Source organism: Entelurus aequoreus, linkage group LG23, assembly GCF_033978785.1.
Source record: "Entelurus aequoreus isolate RoL-2023_Sb linkage group LG23, RoL_Eaeq_v1.1, whole genome shotgun sequence".
NCBI lineage: Eukaryota > Metazoa > Chordata > Actinopteri > Syngnathiformes > Syngnathidae > Entelurus > Entelurus aequoreus.
This window is the reverse complement of record NC_084753.1, coordinates 31,553,253-31,580,293: the sequence shown is the minus strand read 5'-3', so window position 1 is coordinate 31,580,293 and position 27,041 is coordinate 31,553,253. Positions and strand designations below refer to the sequence as shown.

At 35.7% G+C, this 27,041-nt stretch overlaps 2 protein-coding genes across 3 annotated transcripts in view; one reads left to right on the top strand and one right to left on the bottom strand.

The window, feature by feature from the left end:
- Positions 1-22,263, bottom strand: part of LOC133640670 (frizzled-3-like) — a 61,541-nt gene extending 39,278 nt beyond the window's left edge. For both annotated transcript variants that reach the window (XR_009824195.1, XM_062034225.1), the window contains exons 1-2: positions 22,123-22,263; positions 17,689-18,140 (exon numbers count right to left, since the gene is read on the bottom strand). Coding sequence is in view for 1 of the 2 variants with exons in the window: in XM_062034225.1 (XP_061890209.1) it covers positions 17,689-17,889 (201 nt within the window). In the remaining variant the exon portion in view is untranslated. The remainder of the gene's footprint in view (positions 1-17,688; positions 18,141-22,122) is intronic.
- A 3,660-nt stretch (positions 22,264-25,923) lies between these two features.
- The window catches only part of LOC133640844 (F-box only protein 16-like), a 21,642-nt gene continuing 20,524 nt past the window's right edge, over positions 25,924-27,041 (top strand). Inside the window, exons 1-2 of the mRNA XM_062034525.1 lie at positions 25,924-25,997; positions 26,209-26,310. Of these exons, the coding sequence (XP_061890509.1) occupies positions 26,215-26,310 (96 nt within the window). The 5' untranslated portion in view covers positions 25,924-25,997; positions 26,209-26,214. The remainder of the gene's footprint in view (positions 25,998-26,208; positions 26,311-27,041) is intronic.

Here is a 27,041-nt window from a genome sequence, read left to right as displayed (position 1 = left end):
TAAAGAACAGTGAACAACAGGCTGAATATCAATCAATCAATCAGTCAATGTTTATTTATATAGCCCTAAATCACAAGTGTCTCAAAGGGCTGCACAGGCCACAACGACATCCTCGGTACAGAGCCCACATACGTTAAGTGTACGTTATATGATGCATAAATAACCAACTGAGAACGTGCCTGGTATGTTAACGTAACATATTATGGTAAGAGTCATTCAAATAACTATAACATATAGAACATGCTATACGTTTACCAAACAATCTGTCACTCCTAATCGCTAAATCCCATGAAATCTTATACGTCTAGTCCAGGGGTCGGCAACCCAAAATGTTGAAAGAGCCATATTGGACCAAAAATACAAAAACAAATCTGTCTGGAGCCGCAAAAAATTAAAAGCCATATTACATGTGCCATGAGATATAAATTGAATTAAGAGGACTTAAAGGAAACTAAATGAGCTCAAATATAGCTACAAATGAGGCATAATGATGCAATATGTACATATCGCTAGCCTAAATAGCATGTTAGCATCGATTAGCTTGCAGTCATGCAGTGACCAAATATGTCTGATTAGCACTCCACACAAGTCAATAACATCAACAAAACTCACCTTTGTGTGAGTTGCACAACGTTAAAAGTGTGGTGGACAAAATGAGACAGAAAAAAAGTGGCATAAAACACGTCCTAGAAAGTCGGAGAAAGTTATACATGTAAACAAACTATACGGTGAGTTCAAGGACCGCCAAAATTAGTAGGACAAAACGGCGCTCGCCAAATACTCGAATCAGTGAAGCATGTTTAATATAAGCAGTGTGATTTATAACAATTAGGGAGGTTTGTGTCATGTTTGTAATCCTACAGAAACCATACTAAACAAAAAAATAGATTTTTTTCCCCCTCATCTTTTTCCATTCTTCATACATTTTTGAAAAATCTCCAGAGAGCCACTAGGGCGGCGCTAAAGAGCCGCATGCGGCTCTAGAGCCGCGGGTTGCCGACCCCCGGTCTAGTCTCTTACGTGAATGAGATAAATAATATTATTTGATATTTTACGCTAATGTGTTAATTTCACACATAAGTCGCTCCTGAGTATAAGTCGCAGCCCCGGCCAAACTATGAAAAAAACTGCGACTTATAGTCCGAAAAATATGGTACTAAGTTGTGAGCACATTCAACAATAATAATAATAACAACCGTGATATGAAATGTTGATATTGTTACATCCCTAGAAGCAACAAAACCATATTTCAAGCATTTCTCTCTTGTATACCGAGTCCTACTAGTCCAGATTTTTCAGCATCTCCAATCAGAAAGCTTCTCAAATGACTTTCATTTTAAAATCAAATAATCCCATAAAATATATTTGTGGTTGACTTCAGTGCGGGGATGCGACAGACGTCAAAACAACATCATCCTTATAAATAAGGAGCTGGGAAGGGTGCAGTACAGTAGGACCATCTGTTCTGGATGTCCAGGACACTTCACTGCTCGACCGTGACGAAGGCACGCTGGTCGACATTCATTCCGCTCCAAAGCAGGGATTTCAGCCCGTTTCTTTGAGTAGATGCCAGTCAGCTACGCCACGCTGCCACTCATCTTGGAGACCATCATTGTGGCCCAGAAATAGCAAATTCCCAACCCTGAGGCCCTTGTCCCACTTGGGCTGCGAGGTCATTGGGCGGTCAACGATCGAGAGAGCGAGACGAAATCCCCAAAGACTGAATCCCTGCTTGGACTGCGGTCCTCAGCGTCTAAACCGGGGCTGTCCAAATATCAGCGCGCAGCGGATTTTTTGACAGCCATTCTAAAAATACTTGTACACAAAAAAAATAAAAAATAAATAAATACAAAATAAATATATAAATATATATAAAAAGGTGGAATAAAAGGTGAAATCTAACGATAAAAAGTTGCAATGTTGCTGCCATGCAGGCTGGTTTTTTTCCCCCTTTAAATCTGTCATTGCTCAAAAATAATAATGAATCAAAATCAATGTTATGAATTTCTGACCTATTGAATGCTCCAATTACTTCACATCAAATCTTACACTTTGATATTGTTTTTGGTGGGGAATATTACATATATTTTGTGTGTTTGCCGTAGAAAAGTGGTCTTTGACAAAAGGGGCGTACAACAAACAAACAAAAGACCACAAAGAAAAATAAAACTGAAAATTTGTGTGGGATTTTTCTTTTAAAACTGTCCTTGCTCAAAAAGTAATAATGCATTAAAATCATAGCTGTTAATTATTGACCTACTTAGGGGTCCAAATACTTACCATTAAATATTCCACTTTGAAACATGTTTTGGGTCAAATATTGCATAATTTGTCTGTTTGCCACACACACACAAACACACACACACCTTCTCATTCAATGAGTTAACTTTATTGTAGATTGTCACTGAAGGCATCAAAACTATGAATGAACAAATGTGGAGTTATGCACTAAACCAAAAAAGGTGAAATAACTGAAAACATGTTTTATATTGTAGTTTCTTCAAAATAGCCACCCTTTGCTCTGATGACTGCTTTGCACACTCTTGGCATTCTCTCGATGAGCTTCAAGAGGAAGTCACCTGAAATGGTTTTCACTTCACAGGTGTGCCTTATCAGGGTTGATTAGTGGAATTTCTCGCTTTATCAATGGGGTTTGGACCATTGGTTGTGTTGTGAATGAAAAGGTGTGTCCAAATTTTTTGGCCTGTACTGTACACACACACACACACACAAGATCATCAGGACTCCTCTTCCTCCTATCCAGGAGATCGCAAAAAGCCACTGCCTGACCAGGGCTCAGAAAATCTGCAGAGACTCCTCCCACCTCCACCAAGGACTGTTTTCACTGCTGGACTCTAGAAAGAGGTTCCGCAGCCTCCGTAGCAGAACCTCCAGGTTCTGTAACAGCTTCTTCCCTCAGGCCGTAAGACTCTTGAACGCATCATATTTATCCCCTCAATTCCCCCCCAAAATGGATGAACTCGCTGGAAATAAGACAATAAAGACAATATAACATACATCCATAAACGTGGATGCATATGCAAAAGTGCAATATATTTATCTGTACAGTAATCTATTTATTTATATTAAGATTAAAGATTAAAGTACCAATGATTGTCACACACACACTAGATGTGGTGAAATTTGTCCTCTGCATTTGTCCCATCCCCTTTGGGGAGCAGTGGGCAGCAGCGGCGCCGCGCCCGGGAATCATTTTGGTGATTTAACCCCCAACTCCAACCCTTTGTTGCTGAGTGCCAAGCAGGGAGGTTATGGGTCCCATTTTTATAGTCTTTGGTATGACTCGGCTGGGATTTGAACTCCAACCTACCGATCTCAGGGCGGACACTCTAACCATCTGCACCTTATTGATTTTTTATCCTGCACTACCATGAGCTAATGCAACAAAATTTCGTTATCTGTACTGTAAAGTTCAAACTTGAATGACAATAAAAACTTTTTTTTTTTAAAAAGGTAGTCCAAGTCTAGTCTATTAATTATTGACCTATTTAGGGGTCCAAATATTTACCATTAAATATTCCACTTTGAAACATGTTTTGGGTAAAAGATTGCATAATTTGTGTGTTTGCCATAAACAAGTATAAACATACACATATATAAACATAAACATATAAACACACACACACAGTACAGGCCAAAAGTTTGGACACCTTCTCATTCAATGTGTTTATTTTCATGACTATTTACATTGTAGATTGTCACTGAAAACTATGAATGAACAAATGTGGAGTTATGTACTTAACCAAAAAAGGTGAAATAACTGAAAACATGTTTTATGTTCTAGTTTCTTCAAAATAGCCAGCCTTTTGCTCTGATGACTGCTTTGCACACTCTTGGCATTCTCTCGATGAGCTTCAAGAGGTAGTCTCTTGAAATGGTTTTCACTTCACAGGTGTGCCTTATCAGGGTTGATTAGTGGAATTTCTCACTTTATCAATGGTGTTGGGACCATCAGTTGTGTTGTGAATGAGAAGGTTTGTCCAAACTTTTGGCCTGTACTGTACACACACACATATATATATACACCAGTGTTTCCCACACATTCATTTATTTGTGGCGGCCCGCCACGAAAGAATTACGTCCACCACAAATAAAATAAAATAAATTAAAAAAAATTTTTTTTTTTTTTTTCCTGTCCAGCTTCTCAGGCAAATCATATAGTTGATGTAGATGCCCATATAGGCTGTTCAGATTTACTTTACAAAAGAGAAGTGTAGGATACTTCTCTTGTTGCCTTATTTGTGTTTGACCACTACTGTTTTCTGTTTATTTGTTACTGACTGTGGCAGGACACCTCTGCCTATGTTTCACTTTATGTTGCTGGTAAATAATATGGTTGTAGTAGTAGGCTAAAGTTAAATTATTTAGTATACACTAATTAAAGGGGCAGAGCTTTAAGAGAAATTTTAGCTTTTATATTTTATAAGATATATATTTTGTAAGAACCACAATTAATAAATATATTTCAGTGAATAACTTATTGTTCAAATCTGTATATAAATATGTACATAAAGTGTTGTAATTATATTGTAAAATGGATGGACGTTTAAAACAAAACTGTTATTAATTAGTAAGTATATTTTTTTAGCCTTTTTAGAGAAAATCATATCATTGTAGCAAATTATGCAAATTACTCGATGATGTCATGGTGACCACGCCCATAGCCACGCCCCCACCGTCACAGGTATCTTGGCAGTTTATGGGAAACACAGTACACGCACGCATTATATATATATATATATATATATATATATATATATATATATATATATATATATATATATATATATATATATATATATATATATATATTAGGGCTGCAACAACTAATCGATTAAAATCGATTACAAAAATAGTTGGCGATTAATTTAGTCATCGATTCGTTGGATCTATGCTATGCGCATGCGCAGAGACAATTTTTTTTTTAGTTTTAAAGAATTTTTTTTTTTTTTTTTAAATAAACCTTTATTTATAAACTGCAATATGTACAAACAGCTGAGAAACCATAATCAAAATAAGTATGGTGCCAGTATGCTGTTTTTTTTCAATAAAATACTTGAAAGGATATAAATGTAGTTTGTCTCTTTTATCCGATTATTAATCAAAGTAATAATCGACAGATTAATCGATTATCAAATTAATCGTTAGTTGCAGCCCTAATATATATATATATATATATATATATATATATATATACACATACATACATACATACATACACACACACATACAAATATATACATATTTACACACATTCGGGCTCCGAATACTTCACATCAAATATTACACTTTGATCCCCCAACTTGAGAGCCCTAAAGGTAAAAAAATAAAAATAAAAAAATCTATACATTGGTTTTGACAATGAAAACTATCAAAATGGCCACCACGTTTAATTTTTCAGTGGAAACAGTTTGGACAGCCCCGTTCCAAACAGACAGCACATGTAGTATCTGCCAAGTAAAATCCTAGAGGTACATTTCTCTGCTCCTACTGTACTCATGTACGGTTTACTTTTTATTCCGCATCACTCTAAAATGTGTGTTTGAAATGTTGAATACATTTAAAGTAACCCATAAGAAGGGGATAGAGAAGTATTGCCAATAGACGACACAAAAAGCCGAAGGTTAAGGGCTTTACACAAAAACTCCAAGAAGGACAGGCGCTGGTTCCTGTCCAAGTCCCGGTTTCTCCACGGTGCACAGCATTCATCATCATTACCACGGCTGTTGGAGGAAGCTAATTCCCTTTCAAACCATCCGTCCATTCTCATCAAGGCGTTCAATTCTCCCATGAGCTGGATACAGTTCACTGCCAAACAACTGGCATCGGGATTTAGAAGCCGGTGGGTCTCCATGTGCTTTTAGGGACCAAAACCAGCATTCTTGGCCTCTAAAAGAGACTTAATTGTGGATCCGTGACCAATCAAAGTGAACACCGGCAAAAACTAGACGCGCTCTCGCTGTTCACGGCGTTACCACACACCCATCAGCATCTCACGAGGTCTTCATCTGAACCTTCATCCATGTTGTTGTGAAAATGCAACACAGCAGAATTTAATTGGAAATGTTAGGAATTATGACGTCACACCGATTATTCTGGTAACATTAAACATAGTAAAAAAAAATTTTTTTTAAAGGAGAATTGCCGTTTTTTGGGAAATTCTGTTTATCATTCTAACTCTTAAATAAACACTAGCAAAATTCAGCTAACAATGAAGGTAATAGGAGCCTATAAAGTGCTCTTAAAAAACCTACAAGGTTTTATACACACACTGTAAGTACATATGTCATGTAGTAACATTCATACTAACATGTAATATTTACATATTTTGATCATTTTAAGCATACGGCGGCGTATTAATTTCACAGATCATCACAACGTTCACTTTTACCTTCAACAACAAGAAGACTACTAATCATGGCAGACTTGATGAAAGACAACAAAGACTACTTTGGGACAAATGATGATCCAGAAACGTACATTTCTGAGCCTGAATATAAGGAGGATGATCTACAAGTTTTAGAAGCTGTGTGCTAAACAGATGCAGCTTTAGTCAAACACTAGGCATCATGTAGCAGTATTGCTAAACAAGATATACAAACATAATAAAACAATCACTTATTGTACAATGTCTGCTCTCACTGGGATAAAGACTGACGGGCTGTTTGTATATTCCCGTTTATATGAAGAATAAAAAAATAAATAATAAAGTGCCGTAAACGAGCATCTATTTGTGTCTTTCTGGCCATCTCCGGGTCTAAGTTGGATGTCAATGTTGACCAAATTGCGGGTTTATGTCCACAACCTTCTACTATCCAGGTAAGAGGCATGATTTATCATCTAGAATTAACTTTCCCCAACACAGCAGCTCAATATGTCAATATAGCAGCATGAGCTAGTCAGCTACTAAAAGTAGTTCCTCAGTGTTAGCGCTTATGATAACAATATCACTAATACTTGTTAATATTCAGGTCACCACATGTAAACGGAGTATTGTTGGCGACAAATACTTTGGGACAAATGATGATCCAGAAACGTAAATTTTTGAGCCTGAATATAAGGAGGATGATCTACAAGTTTTAGAAGCTCTGTGCTAAACAGATGCAGCTTTAGCAGTATTGCTAAGTGCTAAACAAGATATACAAACTATCAACATAATAAAACAATCACCCACTAGGGCTTTTAATCGTGATCTCGATTTTGGCCGTTATGATTAAACGAGGGTGATTGTTGGCGATACTTGGCATACTTTTTGTGTCTTTCTGGCCATCTCTGGGTCTAAGTTGGATGTCAATGTTGACCAAATTGTGGGTTTATGTCCACAACCTTCTACTATCCAGGTAAGAGGCATGATTTATCATCTAGAATTAACTTTCCCCAACACAGAGGCGATGCAGCAGCTCAATATGTCAATATAGCAGCATAAGCTAGTCAGCTACTAAAAGTAGTTCCTCAGTGTTAGTGCTTATAATAACAATATCACTAATACTTGTTAAATATTCAGGTCACCACATGTAAATGGAGTATTTTTGGCGACAAATACTTTGGGACAAATGATGATCCAGAAACGTACATTTTTGAGCCTGAATATAAGGAGGATGATCTACAAGTGCAATGTCTGCTCTCACTGGCATAAAGACTGATGGGATGTTTGTATCTTCCCCTTTACATGAACAATTCACAATCATCCTCACAAAAAGTTTTAAAAAGTTGTCGAAAATGAGCGTACTATCGTGTCTTTCTCGCCATCCTCAGGTCTAAGTTGGATGTCAAAGTTGACCAACGTCTCGGTTTATGTCCATAACCTTCTACAATCCAGGTGAGAGGCAAGATTTATAATGTAGCAATGTTTGATCACAGCGCTTATAACAATATCGCTAATATTTGATTAGTATTCAGGTCACGACATGTAAATGGAGTATTGTTGGCGCTTTTTGGATGATTTTAGAGGACTTTATGGGCGGAATAGACTATGCCCATTAGCTGCATTTTTAGACACCTCACACTTGCCATATTTTAGGATTTAGAATGCATAAAAAAAAGAAAAACATGTGTTCTTGTCTTACAGAAGTAAAGTGAATGATAAGTAAAATTTCCCCCAAATTGCAGTTCCACTTTAAATTAGGCGGGCATACAGGGTGAACAAATCCAGCGCTCCTACCTAGTAGGAAGTTCGGAACTTCCCCTGAGCTAACAGTGTAAAACAAACATGGCGTCAAACATGCGAGACTCCTTTACTCCTTCAGGGGAAGACCTCCCCCACACCAAATGCCCTGCAAACACTCTGCGAGGATTGAAAAAAAAAAAAAGCACCGCCAGCGTCACGACAACCGTGCACCGAAAGCCGATGCAGTCCGATTGGAGTGCGTCCTCAACACACTGCAGCATCCTCGCTAGCAAGCTTGCAGCTAACGTACCTCCACAGTGCAGAGCTGCTCCAAAATCCGCAATCCTCGCCTTCATTGCGGCAAATGAAGTACGTTTCTTACACGTAACATTATCACTGGAGGACGAGGAATGGCTAAACACGCTACACTACACAAAATAGGAGGATAAAAGAGGCTATGCTAACCAGTTTATTTTGGACATGTTAAAAACAAGGCAAAAGAAAAAAAATTATGAAAAAAGGGCACAATCTTGATAACATTACAGTAAGGTACAGAAATAGAAACAGATATTTCACAATGAAAACACAAAAACAATACTATGGGGGGGCGTGGCCTGCGGACCTGCAGCGAAGCGGGGTGTGTCAGGATCGGCTTCGAGATTAGTGACAGGTGCGTAGATGACACAGCTGTGAGTGTTTGTCTGATCACCTGTCGCTCTGTTAAAGTTTCTGTCGCTCGTTCTCCACCATCAACAACCTCCTCTCCTTCCCGACTGCTGCCTTTAACAGAGCGACAGGAGATCAGACAAACACTCACAGCTGTGTCATCTACACACCAGTCACTAATCTCGAAGCCGATCCTGACACACCTCGCTTCGCTGCAGGTCACGCCCCCCCACAAATACATAATGGGTTTTTTTCATATCCAAAAAGGAGTGGGAAGAAGTTACATTTATTTACTCCCACCCCTTATTCATACATCAAATAACTATCTTTCCTATCATCATCATTATTATTATTATATACAATGATAAGTGTACCTGTTTTATTACAATATCAATAATCTTTTACCCACTTTTCTTTGGCACAAAATTACAGTACATATACGTACAATATACACATACTGTATATAGTCACTTGAGTACAAGTACTACTTGATGGTAACACCAACCACTAACAAGTAAATAACTACCCAAATAATTAGAATAATAATAATAATTACGTAAACACTTTGTAGTTCCTCGTTCTTGCACATATTGAAAATCATGTCTACCCTTTTTTTAAAACAAATTTAAGGTTGGCCATTGTTTAATTCCGCATTCGAACTGTTCCATAGTTTAACATATTGAAACACAAAAGCTTATTTGTGCTGTGCGAACATTCTGAATTTTTAGACTGAAATGATCCCTTCAGTTATAACCCCCTTCCCTTTCAGTGAAAAACTTTTGGACATTTCAAGGCAGTGAACTGTTTCTTGCTTTATTTGTCATTTGTACTGTTTGTGGTTACACCACATCTTTACATTTACATTTTGAATGTAAGATAAATGTATTTGTGTGATCTCTATATCCTGCCTTATGAATGAGCCTTATTGCTTTCTTCTGCAGGGTGATGAGTGGATATACGTAGTGTGCTTATGGAATTATTGTCCCAAACTTCTGCACAGTAGCGCAAGTTAATGGCATTCATATCTCTGCATGACAATGTTTTAACCTTCTCTACCTACGTATTGATAAAATGTCATATTCAGCCTGTTAAACATTCTACAATTGCGGATTGTCATCAGAACAGGTTCTAAAAGAATATACCATAGCGATGGTCATATTGTGTAGTCAACTGTAATTACCCGATGTGGGCTGTAGAGGGCAGTGGCAGGCATGCCTGCAGTATTTGACCTAGTCTCAGTGGTAGCAGAGAAGAAGACTACTCGATTGTTCAAAGAGAGAAAGTTTTCCTCCTTCACAACGCCGCTGCCATAACAATACATTTAATTTCAATCTGCCAGAAAACATTTATTTGGGTAGAAATATCACAGAATAACAAAATAGCATGATCGTATTCTAAGACGATTTTTCTTAGTTTCGTTGGTTAGACCGGATGTCAAGCGTAGCGCTATTATTGTGAAGCCGCCAACCGGACGTGTGTGATTGGTATGAGAAAAGACTTGACATGTTTTGACGAAAATGTCCGATAAAAGTGACGTTAGACTTCCTCTCTACCGTCTTTGTTTCTGCTGAGCTTGTGTTCCATCTTACTAAAGCAGTTTGAGTAACAATCTACATTTTATGTTTCCAATGCACTTAACTGTAATACAAACAGGTTGGGTCTACTGAAAATGTGACCAAATCTGCTGGGTCAAAAGTATACATACAGCATCAACATTGTCAATTTCGGTGATGTAGAAAAGTTGTAATCAAATCAAATTAGCTTCATGGCATGGCCTCTTAACTTCATGTGAGTGAATATAATTGACGGCACCTGTTGACTTCTCTGAGCCCATTTAAATAGGGCTCATGTGATGCAGTCATTAGACTCGGTTACAAACGCGACAATGACAAAGTCAAAGGAACTCAGCACAGATGTGAAAAAACGAATCATTGACTTGAAGTCAGGAAAGTCACTTGGAGCCATTTCAAAGCAGCTTAAGGTCCCTAGAGCAACTGTGCAGACAATTGTTCGTAAGTATAAAGTGCATGGCACAGTTTTGTCACTGCCACAATCAGGAAGAAAACGCAAGCTCCTTTGGTCAGGATGATCAAGGGTCCCCCGAGAACCACCAAAAAGCAGGTCTGCAATGAATTGGAAGCTGCTGGAACACAGGTGTCAGTGTCCACAGTCAAGCGTGTTTTGCATCGCCATGGACTGAGAGGCTACCATGCAAGAAGGAAGCCCTTGCTCCAGAAGCGACACCTTAAGGCTCGTCTAAAGTTTGCTGCTGATCACATGGACAAAGATAAGACCTTCTGGAGGAAAGTTATGTGGTCAAATGAAACCAAAATTGAGATGTTTGGCCACAATAACCAGCAATATGTTTGGAGGAGAAAAGGTGAGGCCTTTAATCCCAGGAACACCATTCCTACCGTCAAGCATAGTGGTGGTAATATTATGCTCTGGGCCTGTTTTGCTGCCAATGGGACTGGTGCTTTACAGAGAGTAAATGGGACAATGAAAAAGGAGGATTACCTCCAAATTCTTCAGGACAACCTAAAATCATCAACCCGGAGGTTGGGTCTTGGGCGCAGATGGGTTTTCCAACTTGACAATGACCCCAAACACACGTCAAAAGTGGTAAAGGAATGGCTAAATCGGGCTAGAATTAAGGTTTTAGGATGGCCTTCCCAAAGTCCTGACTTAAACGTGTGGACAATGCTGAAGAAACAAGTCCATGTCAGAAAATCAACACATTTAGCTGAACTGCACCAATTTTGTCAAGAGGAGTGGTCAAAAATTCAAGCAGAAGCTTGTGGATGGCTACCAAAAGCGCCTTATTGCAGTGAAACTTGCCAAGGGACATGTAAGCAAATATTAACATCGCTGTATGTATGTATACTTTCGACCCAGCAGATTTGCTCTCATTTTCAGTAGACCCATAATAAATTCATAAAAGAACCAAAATTCATGAATGTATTTTGTGACCAACAAGTATGTGCTCCAATCACTCTATCACAAAAATATCTCTCTAAATCACTAAGTGCCATGACACAGGTGTCCTCCAACTAGTTGGAAGTTCATGTATGACAATATTTCACGAAGCTTGAAAAGTTACTTAAGTGGTAAAGATGTATTTTTTTAAACTTTAATTCTATGACCATTTAGTTAGGAAACATATTATGAATGATCACATTTAGTTAGAATTCATATGTTTGCATTTAGGGATCCAATCGGACTGCCGATATTATCGGCCGATAAATGCTTTAAAATGTAATATCGGAAATTATCCGTATCGGTTTCAAAATGATCTGTAATGGCTTCAAAAAGTAAAATGTATGACTTTTTAAAACGCCGCTGTGTACGCGGACGTAGGGAGGAGTACAGAGCGCCAATAAACCTTAAAGGCACTGCCTTTGCGTGCCGGCCCAGTCACATAATATCTACGGCTTTTCACACACACAAGTGAACGCAAGGCATACCTGGTCAACAGCCATACAGGTCACACTGAGGGTAGCCGTATAAACAACTCTAACACTGTTCCAAATATGCGACACACTGTGAACCCACACCAAACAAGAATGACAAACACATTTCGGGAGAACATCCGCACCGTAACACAACAGAAGAAATACCCAGAACCCCTTGCAGCACTAACTCTTCCGGGACACTACAATATACACCCCCCCCCCCCCCCCCCACCTCAACCTCCTCATGCTCTCTCAGGAAGAGCACGTCCCAAATTCCAAGCTGCTGTTTTGAGGCATGTTAAAAAAAATAATGCACTTTGTGACATCAATAATAAATATGGCAGTGCCATGTTGGCATTTTTTTCCACAACTCGAGTTGCTTTATTTTGGAAAACCTTGTTACATTGTTTAATGCATCCAGCTGGGCATCACAACAAAATTAGGCATAATAATGTGTTAATTCCGCGACTGTATATATCGGTTGATATCGGAATCGGTAATTAAGAGTTGGACAATATCGGAATATCGGCAAAAAAGCCATTATTGGACATCTCTATTTGCATTTTATTCATGTATTGGACCTTTATTTTACACATTCGTTCAAATTTATTTTTTATTTATCATCGCACGGTCATTTGTGATTGGAATTCAAATCACGAGTAAGATGAGTGATTTATTGTTAATATTAGAGTTAAGAAAGCCCGGGTTAAGTAAGTGCAGAGCGGGTACAGATGGCAGCACTCCACTGGGAGTGGGGTCAACGGGTGACCATGCAGCTGGGTCTCATGTTTTGGCTCATTGGGACCACTAATTGCTCAATAGCTTACAGCAGGATTAATATTTCAGCGGTGGGCGCATCTGCTCCTTGATTGTGGTGTGGCTGCAAAATGTACAGGATGGAGAAATAAATGCCGGATTTAACGCGGCGTTAATGCACCGATGGAAACAAACAAAAGAGGCGCATTCTGCTTATGACGCCTTGTCGCATAAAATGGCGTCAAAATCAACAATTTGCACACGTCTCCCATTTTAAGACAAGGCGCCTTTATGAGTTTAATAATCCACTGTTCTTCTCGTCACCCCATTCCCCGAGGCCACGTTTGAAAAATTCATTTTCTTTCCTAATCTATAGGAAACAACACTCCCAAACGCAGAAGGTGAAGGTGCAGGAAGAATCGAGTCGCAGCCAAGCTAGTTTGGACGGAAGACTTGATCGGAATTCATTCACGATTCCATTCAAACCGATTCTCGCAACGTATTATTAGCTATAATAACTACAATGAAACTTTTTCTAAACAGGTTACAGGTTAGAAAAGCTCCTTCTGGTCGCATGGAGATGGTGTAAAAATGTAAAAAAAAATTATTTAAAAAAATATTTTTTCCCCCCCATTTGGACAGAAAAAATAAATGTACTGCATGAAATTGCATACATTTCTCACATTAATAATATACAATATTGCAAGAAATATATGATCCTACTTTTTAAACAATTTTTTGTCAAAATACAAATAAAAACTGAAATATCTGCTTGATTGTTGCCTGAGCTGCCAGTTTTTTTTTTATTGTCAAACCTACAATTATTGTTTTTCACTGTGTATTACTGTAAATCGGTGTATTACTCTGAATGGAAAACAGTGCTGCATTTCTTTCAATAAAAAACAGTCAGCTCATTTGTCAGAATTGAAAAAAAATCAGTGGTGCTATTTTTCCTTTTTTTTTTGTATATTGTCAAAATAAAAAAAATAATAAAAACGTGATTTTTGAAAATGAGTCGATTTAGAATCGGGATGAAACAGGATTTTTTTTGTGCACCACTTATTATTTGTATAATAAATAAGGAAACTTTCAGAGCAGGTAGGAAAAGCTCAGTTTGGTCGCATGGAGATGGCCTAAAAATGAAAAAAAAAAAAAAAAAAATTTAATTGCAATTTTTGAAAATTTGAAATCTATATAGAATCGGGATGAATCAGGATTTTTTTGTGCACCCCTAATTATTTGGTATAATAATTATAATGGAACTCAATTCAAAACAGGTTAGAAAAGCTCCTTCTGGTTGCATGGCCTAAAAATCTAAAAAAAACAAGATTTTTGAAAATGATGAGTCGATTCAGAATTGGGATGAATAAAAATCTCAATTTGGATGTGAAAGGATTTTTTGTGAACACATTATTTGGTATAATAATTATAAAATGTTTTTTTCTAAAACAGGTTACAGGTTAGAAATTTAGAAAACTCCATGTTGGTCACATGAAGATGGCCTAAAAATGACAAAAATTAGGAATCGATTTAGAATCGGGATGAAACATTATTTTAATTGCAATTTTTGAATATTAGGAATCGATTTAGAATCGGGATGAATCAGGATTTTTTTTGTGCACCCCTAATAATTTGGTATAATAATTATAATGGAACTCAATTCAAAACATGTTAGAAAAGCTCCTTCTGGTTTAATGGCCTAAAAATCTAAAAAAACAACACGATTTTTGAAAATTATGAGTCGATTCAGAATCGGGATGAATAAAAATCTCGATTTGGATGTGAAAGGATTTTTTGTGAACACTTAATCATTTGGTATACAAATTATAAATAAACTTTTCTAATACAGGTTAGAAATTTAGAAAAGTTTCATTTTGGTCTCATGAACATGGCCGAAAAATAAATGTAAAAAAATGTTATTGCAATTTTTGAAAATTACGAGTCGATTTAAAAATCGGGATGAATGAAAATCTCGATTTGGATGTGAAAGGATTTTTGGGGAACACCTAATTATTTGGTATAATAATTATAAGATGCTTTTTCTAAAACAGGTTACAGGTTAGAAATTTTGAAAACTCCATGTTGGTCACATGATGATGGCCTGAAAATGACCCAAAAAATTATTGTAATTGCATTTTTTGAAAATTAGGAATCAATTTAGAATCGGGATAAAAAATTATTTTAATTGCAATTTTTGAAAATTAGGAATTGATTTAGAATCGGGATGAATCAGGATTTTTTTTGTGCACCCCTAATTATTATAATTAAACCCAATTCAAAACAGGTTATAAAAGCTCCTTCTGGTTGCATGGCCTTAAAAAAATAAAATAAAAAATAAAATGATTTTAGAAAATTATGAGTTGATTCAGAATCGGGATGAATAAAAATCTCGATTTGGATGTGAAATGATTTTTTTGTGAACACCTAATTACTTGGTATAAAAATTATAAATAAACTTTTCTAATACAGGTTAGAAATTTAGAAAAGCTCAATTTTGGTCACATGAACGTGGCCTAAAAATAAAATATATAAATAAAAAAAATAAAAAATGTTATTGCAATTTTTTTAAATTATGAGTCGATTTAAAATCGGGATGAATAAAAATCTCGATTTGGATGTGAAAGGATTTTTGGGGAACACCTAATTATTTGGTATAATAATTATAATTCAACTTTTCTAAAACAGGTTCCGGGTTACAAAAGATCCATTTTGGTCGCATGAAGATGGCCTAAAAATGAAAAAAATTAAATAAAAATACATTTAATTTCAATTTTTGAAAATTAGGAATCAATTTAGAATCGGGATGAATCAGGATTCTTTTTGTGCAACCCTAATTATAATGAAACTTTTTCACAGCAGGTAGGAAAAGCTCATTCTGGTTGCATAGAGATGGCCTAAAAATGTAAACATTTTTAGTAAAATCTAAATTTAAAACAATTTTTGAAAATGATGAATCGATTTAAAATCGGGATGATTAAAGATCACGATTTGAATGTGAATCGATTTTTTTGTGTACCCCTAATTATTTGGTATAATAAATATGACACGTTTTCACAGCAGGTTATAGAAGCTCCTTCTGGTTGCATAGAAATGGCCTAAAAAGACGTGATTTTTGAAAATTACGACTGAATTTAGAATGAGGATGAATAAGAAACGTGATTTGGATGTGAAATTTATTTTTTATGAATGCCTTATTTGGTTTTAAATGAGATAATATATGAGATAATGTTCTAGCCAGTCACGTGATCCGTGACGTAGAGGAACCACAGATCCCTTCCCCATCAACAACAATGCTAATCAAGCAGACTTTGTGAGAGCCAACAACGATTACTTTGGGAACAATTATGATCCAGGACCTTATATTGTTAAGCCCAAACACAAAAAGGATGAGCAATAAGTTTTAGAAGCCGAGTGCTAAACGGATGTAGCTTTATTGTGAAGCTGTAGCATTAGCAGCATTGCTAGGTGCTAAACATACACACTAACCATATTAAACTATAATAAAACAAACACTGTAATATTTCCACTCTCGCTGGGATGCCGACCGACGGGACGCTCACATAATTTTGTTCAGATGAAAAATCAATAACAATCCTAATGGAGGGTTAATAAAAAGTTGCCGCAATTAGCGTCTTCTTGTGTCTTTTATGTCTGTCCATGGCCACATTTGTCTACTAGCAGGTGAGAGATGCATGAATTATAATCTAGAATTTACTTTTAGCAAGTTTGATATCAAGCAGAAGCAGCCGTCGGCTCAGTGTGTCAACAATAGCGGCGTAAGTTAGCATTAGCTCACTGCTATCAATGCGCCGCTAAAATAGTCAGTCTGCGTTGGCGATAATAATAATAATATCACTCATATTTGGTTCATTTTCAGGTCCCGACATGTAAATGGAGTATTGTTGGCGCTTTCTGGATGTTTTTTAAGAGTATAATGAGAGGACTCTCCACCTGTTGACTCAATTGTTAGATATTTATTTACACTTTAGAATGCATAAAAAAGTCAAGCATGTGTGTTCTTGTTTTTGCGTTTTTCCAGTATGACTGGTCTAATAATATGGTCAGAGTGCAGAAGTGTTGCTACTGTGATGTAGAATCTACGGAAATTACAGAAGATATTTGGGGCGAAATATACAAAACGGTCGACTGAATTTGTGACGTTTAGGGCTGCAACTAACAACTAATTTGATAATCGATTAATCTGTCGATTATTACTTCGATTAATCGATCAATAATCGGATAAAAGAGACAAACTACATTTCTATCCTTTCCAGTATTTTATTGAGAAAAAAACAACATATTGGCACCATACTTATTTTGATAATTGTTTCTCAGCTGTTTGTAAATGTTGCAGTTTATAAATAAAGGTTTATTAAAAATTCAAAAAAATAAAATTCAAAATAAAATTCAAAAAAATAAATAGAAAAAAGTAGCCTCTGCGCATAGCATAGATCCAACGAATCGATGACTAAATTAATCGCCAACTATTTTAATCGATAAGTTGTTGCAGCCCTAGTGACGTTTAGCCGGTATTTTCCCATACTTTGCTGATTGTAAACAATTGGATATGGTAGAATGGATACAATAAAACTCAAATAAAGTCAACTCGATTTTACTCTCTACTGGTAAATGAGGGATGTGGCAAAAACTAAGCCAGACCCTCAGTGCCCGCTACCAGTGCCTTACCTCCATGGCGAGAGCAGCCGTTTGCTGGTCGTAGTGGTTCAGCACGTTGGGCATGAAGGTGGAATTGTAGGCCAGCCCTTGGCACATCCGCAGGGTGATGGGCTCGCAGGTGAACAGGTTGTGGCTCCCGGCCGCCGCGTCCATGGGAATGGCGACGCACGCCGTCAGCGTGCACACTGGGAGCATCCACCGGAGCGCCATGGCCGATGTGTTGTCGTGACGACAGCAACAATACACCAGTAGTAGTACCAGTAGTAGGAGGAGGATAAGAAGACAATGATGGCGTCTAGGAAAAAAGGTCCATTCTTGTCTCCAGATCACAGGAGCAATTGCGGTCGGGTGTGGTTCCAGCTTCCTGCGTCCGCTCTGCTCGTGTTCACGCCATCATCATCATTATCATCATCATCATCACCAGAGACGCTGGCGCACACTGGGCCAACCTTTCATACAATCTGAGGGAGAAACACACAATATGGACATTTGTATCTTTATATGCATTTTAACTGTGTTTTATATATAGAATGTTATGCATTTACTGTGGGGGGGTTTTGTATTTTTAATCTTTTACCTTTTTTGCAATATTTTTATGCATTTTAACTGTGTTTTATATATAGAATGTTTTGTATTTATTGTGTTTTTTTTATTATTTGTAATATTTTCAATCTTTTACCTTTTTTGCACTATTTTTATGCATTTTAACTGTGTTTTATATTTAGTATGTGTTAAATTTATTGTGATTTTTATTTTTTACCCTTTTTACAATATTTTTGTGCATTTTAACTGTGTTTTATATATAGAATGTTTAGTATTTATTGTGATTTTTTCTTTTTAATTATTTTACCTATTTTTGCACTGTTTTATGCTTTTTAACTGTTTATGCATTTTAACTTTTGAATAAGGGATGTTTTGTATTTGCGTTTTTTAAATCTTTTACTTATTTTTGCACCGTTTTATGCATTTTAACTGTTTTATACATAGAATTTTTTTTGGTGGTTTTTTTATTGTTAATCTTTTACCTATTTTTTAACCATTTTTGTGCATTTTAATTGTGTTTTATATATATATAATGATTTGTATTGTGATTTTTTTCCCATATTAATCTTTTACCTATTTTGTACTACGTTTATGCATTTTAACGGTTTTATAAATAGAATGTTTAGTGCTTTTGCTGATTATTTTGAATATTTTACCGTTGATAATCGATTAATCTGTCGATTATTACTTCGATTAATCGATTAATAATCGAGCCAAACTACATTTCTATCCTTTCCAGTATTTTATTGAAAAAAAAACAGCATACTGGCACCATACTTATTTTGATTGTTTCTCTGCTGTTTGTACATGTTGCAGTTTATAAATAAAGGTTTATAAAAAAGAAAAAAAAAGAAATAAAATTTAAAAAAAAATGTTTTTTTAGTAAAATTGCCTCTGCGCATGCGCATAGATAGCATAGATCCAACGAATCGATGACTAAATTAATCGGCAACTATTTTTATAATCGATTTAATCTATTAGTTGTTGCAGCCCTAGTTGTCATCTTTTGGCAGTGGTGTGTTTTAGAAATGTGCTAAATAAAAACCATCTAGCTTGACCTTTAATGTTTGTTCGCCAATGCCTGCAAATCTGCATCAATCTAAAAAGTAAATATATTCCTTTTTTTCCCCCATTTGGACAAAAAAAATAAATGTACTGCATGAAACTGCATACATTTCTCACATTAATAGTATACAATATTGCAAGAAATATATGATCCTACTTTTTAAAACATTTTTTGTCAAAATACAAATAAAAACTGAAATATCTGCTTGACTTATAATTTCAAAGAAGTTGTAGACTTTAAAGAAAACAAAAGCATTTACAGTAAAATGTACCTTGGCTTTTGCACTGTTTTTTGGTCAAATTGTTGCCTGAGATGGCAGTTGTTTTTATTGTCAAACCTACAATTATTGTTTTCACGGTGTATTACTGTAAATCGGTGTATTACTCTGAATGGAAAACAGTGCTGCATTTCTTTCAATAAAAAACTGTCAGCTCATTTGTCAGAATTGAAAAAATATCAGTGGTGCTATTTTTCCATTTTTTGTAATATATTGTAAAAAAAAAAAAAGACCAGATATTTTACAATAAAATTCTGTAGACTGAGCTGACGTTTTTTTTACCGTAAAATCTAAGATTGTAGTTTTCACCATCTATTACTATAAATAAGGCACCACACTTATTTCCACCGTTAAATACTGGGAGCTCAGTTACCAGAATAAAAAAATAATAATTAAAAAAAAAGAACAGGGTTATTTTTCCATTTACAGTAATGTTGTAAAAAAAAAAAAAAAAAAAAAAATTTACAGTAAAATTCTGGTGACTGAGTTGACAGTTTTTTACTGTAAAATCCGTGGTTGTTTTTACAGTGTATTATTGTAAATGAAAAAAACGGTACCGCGTTTGTTTTTTTACAATAAAAAACTGTCAGCTCGGTTAACAGAATTCAAAAAAACTGTGGTAGAGTTCATCCATTTATAGTAATATGTTGTACAAAAAAACAACACTATTTTACGTTTAAAATTGTGTTTATTAATGTAAAATCTATGAGTGTTGTTTTTATTTATTTTTTATTAATTTATTTATTTTTATTATAATTATTATTATTTTTCGCATATGCAAAAGTGCAATATTGCATATGCAAAAGTGCAATATATTTATCTGTACAGTAATCTATATCTGCACCTTATTGATTTTTTATCCTGCACTACCATGAGCTAATGCAACGAAATGTCGTTCTTATCTGTACTGTAAAGTTCAAATTTGAATGATGATAAAAAGGAAGTTTAAGAAGTTCAAGTCTTTAATGTGTATTCCTTTAGACGGAAAAAGGACTAAATTTTTTGACGGTAAAAAAACCCAACTGGCGGCTCAGTTGCCAGAATAAAAAAAAAATCAGTGGTACAGTTTTTCCATAAAGAGTAACATGTTGTAAAAAAAAACAACAAAACAGTACATTTTACTGTAAAATTCTGCCGACTAAATTGCCAGTTTTTTTCTTTAAAAAAATCAGTGCGCCAGTTTTTCCATTGTTATTTACAACAATATGTTATAACACTGTGTATTTTACAGTAAAGTTCTGCTGCCAGTTATTACCTTAAAATCTACGATTGTTGGGAATGGGTACCACATTTTTTTCCACCGTAAAATCATGGCAGCTCATTTACCAGAATAAAAAATAAATAAATTTAAAAATTTAAAAAAGAACAGGGGCATTTTTTTTTTCATTTACAATAATATGTTGTAAAAAAAAACATTGAAGTTTACAGTAAAATTCTGATGAGTGAGTTGACAGTTATGTAATGTAAAATCTACGATTGTTTTTACGGTGTATTGTAAATGAAAAAAAATGGTACCACGTTTGTTTTTTTACAATAAAAAAACTAGCAGCTCGGTTAACAGTATTAAAAAAAACCTGTGGTAGAGTTCATCCCATTTAAAGTAATATGTTGTACAAAAAAACAACACTATTTTACGTTTAAAATTTTAGTTATTAATGTAAAATCTATGAGTGTTGTTTTTACTGTGTATTCCTTTAGACGGAAAAACGACTAGTTTTTGACGGTAAAAAAAAACAATAGCGGCTCAGTTGCCAGAATTTAAAAAAATCTGTTTTATGTTTTTCTATAAAGAGTAACATGTTGTAAATAAATTTTTAAAAAAACAGTAGATTTTACTGTAATATTCTGTCGACTAAATTGCCAATTTTTTTCTTTAAAAAATCAGTGCGCCGGTTTTTCAATGTACTGTGTATTTTACAGTAAAATTCTGCTGCCACATATTACTGTAAAATCCACGATTGTTGTTTTTGCGGGGTATTATATAAATGGGAATGGGTACCACATTTTTTGGAATCCAGAATCGATGATATGTGGCGGAGACAGGGCTACCTAACAATGTTAGCTAGCTGACTACGTAAGCATAACAAACCACTATAGTTCGTAGTATTTTTAAGGTAAATATTACAAGACACATTTAAGGACAACTGGGTACATTTTAACAAACTAAATGAAACAAATGACGCGTCTATTAGCCAACATGTGTGTCGCTATTAATAAGTACAAATTGACTCTACGCTGATGACGTCATCGTGAAGCTACAAATTGACCCTACGCCGATGACGTCAACGTGAAGCTAACTCGTAATTAGGGACTCACTCCTTACAGCCGCCCGAAATTAATTAATTAATTAAATTAATTAAAAATGGTGGCACAAGGCAAACAAATGCTGGTTAATAAATCCAGGTTAGGATTTTTTTATATTTGCTAACAATATTTACGCCGGTGATTAATAACTTAAAAGCCCGCCGCCGGCGCGTGTCTATACGGAAATGCTGTCAAAGAGAAAGCCGCCGTATTTAGGGGAAAAGCACCACAGGTTCCATTTGAAGCAACTTACCGGACTGGGGAGGTGAATATTCACACGTAGGCAACAATAAGTCCACGCCATTCCGCGACTTTACGAACAATGTGCGAATGTCGCCCAGGCCGTCCTCTCCTCCTCCGGTCCTCCCTCGTCAAGCCAAGTTGTCCACACACGCAGCTTCCGGTGAGTGCTCGGACATTAAAAGCACCGCGGGAATGCTCGACAGAAGCCGTTAAAAATAATTTCCTCGCTAATATCCAAGTGCATGTTAAAATCTAAGCAACAAAAACACCAAATAAGATCAAAAGTGACGTTGAAGACAAATTTAGTCGACGCAGGGGGGGTAGTTTACTTTGACAGGATGCGAGGGTAGCTTCCTTTTTGCGGCGCTTCACTTGCTGACTTGACACCTTAGCGTCTCTTTTCTTCACAGCAGGTTTGCTGCCGCCCATCCAAGCGTTCGGAAAGCAAAATGTATCCAAAGAAGACACGTTTGCGTTTGAAAAGTCATCCGCTGCACATAATCACGCTATTATCGCCATTAATTCGATGTAAAAATCAATCATACAACTGCCCTAAATCAGTGGTGTCCAAAGTGCAGCCCGGGGACCATTTCCGAACCGCGGCTAATGTTCTAACGGCTCCCGGCACATTCTACAAGTTCATCGTTAAAAACAAAAACAAACATGAAAGTGGAATAAACGAGCAAACGGGTGAAATGTAACGTGAAAAAGTTGAAATGTTGTCTCTGTAACTGTTTTTTTCTCTAAAATTGTCATTACTCAAAACAAAATAATGAATCCAAATCAATGTTATGAATGATTGATCTATTCAAAGCTTCAAATATTCAACTTTGAAATGTTTTCAAGAAAATATTGCATATTTTGTGTGTTTTCCATACAAAAAAACTAAGTTTTCTTGGATAAAAAGGGCACAAAACAAACAAAAATCATGAAAAAATATGAATAAAGTTATAATCGACAGATTGATCTAAAGTTGATCTAGATCAGGGGTGTCCAAAGTGCGGCCCGGGGGCCATTTGCGGCCCGCAGCTAATTGTTCTGGAAATGCTATTGCAAAAATTTAAAAAAACATTAAAAAAAGTGGAATGAGGTGAAATCTAACGAGAAAAAGTTGCAATGTTGACACAAAGCTGCCATGCAGGCTTTTTTTTCTTTTGTCTCTTTATTTTTGCCATTGCTCCAAAAAAAAAAAAAATCGATGTTATAATGAATTATTGACCTATTCAAGGCTCCAATTATTTCAAATATTTCACTTTAAAATGTTTTATGTGGGAAATATTGCATATATTGTGTGTTTGCCATACAAAAACATCAACATTTTATTTGACAAAAGAGCATAAAACAAACAAAATAATAGTTCAAACGTAAAATGGACAGATATATCTGAAGTTGAGCTCGTAACTTAAGTGTTGAAAGTTAAAAAAAAACTAATAAAAATGTATCACTTTCTGAGTGGGGCACCTTTTGGATCCCAAATATATTTAATGGGATTTTATTTATCTTTTCACTGTGATTACTCAAAAATAATAATGAATTAAAATCAATGGTGTCCTGCATTATTGATCTTTTTAAGGCTCTAATTACTTCACATCAAACATTGCTTTCTGAATGTTTTGGGCAGTGGGGGAAATACTGCATATTTCAGTTTTATTATAAAAAAACTAAGTTGTCTTTGACAAAAAAGGAATAAAACCTTTTTGTTTTGTTAAACTTTATATCAACCTGAAGTTGATATACTGTAGAGATTTACTGTAAGCTTTAAATAAATAAATAAATAATAATTTGACTTGTTTTTAACATTTTAATGACTTAGACCCTTTATGGTCTCTGGGAGCCCAAAAGGTAAAAAACAAACAAAATCCATATATTTTGTTATGGTTTGAAAATGAAAAATATCAAAATGGCCCCCGCATGCTTTAATTTTTCCGTGTGCGGCCCTCAATGAAAAAAGTTTGGACACCCCTGATCTAGATAATTAAATGTTAAAAGTAAAAAATTAAAAAAGGTATGATTTTTAACACTTTTATGAGTTGGTCCCTTTTGGATCCCCAGGTATTTATTTTGAACTAAAAAAACAAAAATAATAATTAAAATCAATGTTGTTATTAAATACTGACCCATTCATGTCTCCAAATATTCAACTTTAAAAAAGGGAAAATATTGCATATTTTTGTGTTTGGCATATAAAAAAAAAATTTTTGAAAACAAAAAAAAAAGGGGCATAAAACAAACAAATAAAAAAAACATGAAAAAAAAAAACCTAAAATTATAATCGACAGATAGATCCGAAGTTAATCTAGAGGCTTGATCCCCAATCATTTTAGTACATTTTTTAAACAGTCGTTGCTCAAAAATAATAATTAATTATAATCAATGTTGTTATGAATTATCGACATATTTAAGGCTTCAATTACTTCACATCAAATATTCCACTGTGAAGATTTTTTGGGGAAAATATTTCATATTGTGCGTGTTTGTCATATAAAAAAATGGTTTTGATGAACAAAGACACCCATAAAACATACAAATAAAAAACATTAAATAATAATAAACACTTAAGAAGGACAAGATGTTGATCTAGAGACTTAAGCATTGGGAAAAAATAAAGTATGAATTATTTGTAACACTTTCATTAGTGGTACCCATTTGGATCCCCAGGAATTTTAGTGGGATTTATTTGGTAGTTTAAAAACGGCCATTGCTCAAAAAATAATAATTAATTAAAATCAATGTTGTTATGAACTACTGACCTATTTAAGGCTCCAAATATTCCACCTTGAAATATTTATTGAGGAAAATATTGCATATGTTGTGTGTTTACCATATAAAAAAACAAAGTTTTATTTGATAAAAAACAAACAAAAACAATAAAAACATACAATGTTTGTCTTGTGTTTCAAGTACATGGGCCAGACGTGGCCGTCAAAGAGGCCATGGGGGGTCTTGTACCGTGTAGTTCCTCGAGCATATATATACTGGTACAAAAGTTTTTATAAATGTTTATTTTTATACCTTAATTGTTTCCATACGGTTCCTGTCACATGGCAGTAAAACGGCTGATCTAACAAAACAGAAGTCATTGTCATGACAGATGGATTTGAAGTCGATGTGGACACTAAAGCATTTAAAGTTTAAAAAAATAAATAAATACAATTAAAACTTATTTTTATCACTTTTATGAGTGGGACCCTTTTGGATCCCCAGGAATTTTAGTGGGATTTTTTTTGTTGAAACTGTAATTTTTCCAGAAATAATAATGAATTACAATCAATAATATGAAATATTCATGTATTTAAGGCTCCAATTACTTCATTTTTTTGTGGGGGGAAATATTTTATGTTTGGCCATAAAAAAAACAGGGTTTTGACAAAAAGGGCATAAAACATAAAACAAATCTAACTTTATATCTACAGATCTGAAGTTGATCTAGAGATTTAAGAATTGAATGAACATTTTATGATTATGACTGAGACCCTTCAGGGTCCCTGGAGCTAAACTTAGGGGGAGCCCTAAAGACTAACAAAATCTGATGAGGCGTGGCCCTCAGTGGAAAAAGTTTAGACCCCCCCTGTTCTAAATATTCATAATGAAACACCAATGCAATTACATAAATGTCTATTATTGCATAATATGTGTTATGTACACACACACACACACACACACACACACACACACACACACACACACACACACACACACACACACACACACACACACACACACACACACACACCACTAAGGTTTGCTTTGCAGCGACCCCTGTGTGTGGGACATGCAAACCGCAGTGGCTGTTACCACGGGAACGAGTAAACGCACAAGAGTGAGATGTATGGACGTTGGAGAAACAAGTGTGTGTTGGATTGATGTCCTCCTGGCCGCCTAAAGGTGAGTGTGTGTGTGTGTGTGTGTGTGTGTGTGTGTGTGTGTGTGTGTGTGTGTGTGTGTGTGTGTGTGTGTGTGTGTGTGTGTGTTTATATGAGTCGTATTTTCCACTTGGAACGTTTGAGTAGACAAAAAAAGAATGGCCATGAAACATGGTCACACAGTGCGTCGTTGTATTGCAATCAAACACAAGTCTGTTGTGTTTTCGATACAGGTGACGATGCCACGTGCGTCCGATATATCTGCGAGCGGTGCAAGAATGCAGAGCAGACTAAGCACCTGGACGCCCCTGAACCACCCCTTGTCCAACAGCCGGGTCAGGACAACACACTTTTACTTTGCATGTGCAATACAATCAGTTTTGCACCATTATATTATAAATATACATATGTATAGACATATATATATATATGTATAGACATATATATATATATATATATATATATATATATATATATATATATATATATATATATATATATATATATATATATATATATATATATAGTGGCTTGTACAGCCCTTTGAGACACTCGTGATTTAGGGCTATATAAATAAACATTGATTGATTGATTGATATATATATTAGGGATGTCCGATAATGGCTTTTTTGCCGATATCCGATATTCCGATATTGTCCAACTCTTAATTACAGATACCGAAAGCAACCGATACAGATATATACAGTCGTGGAATTAACACATTATTAAGTCTAATTTGGACAACCAGGTATTGTGCAGGGCAGCACGGTGGCAGAGGGGTTAGTGCGTCTGCCTCACAATACGAAGGTCCTGAGTAGTCCTGGGTTCAATCCCGGGCTCGGGATCTTTCTGTGTGGAGTTTGCATGTTCTCCCCGTGACTGCGTGGGTTCCCTCCGGGTACTCCGGCTTCCTCCCACCTCCAAAGACATGCACCTGGGGATAGGTTGATTGGCAACACTAAATTGGCCCTAGTGTGTGAATGTGAGTGTGAATGTTGTCTGTCTATCTGTGTTGGCCCTGCGGTGAAGTGGCGACTTGTCCAGGGTGTACCCTGCCTTCCGCCCG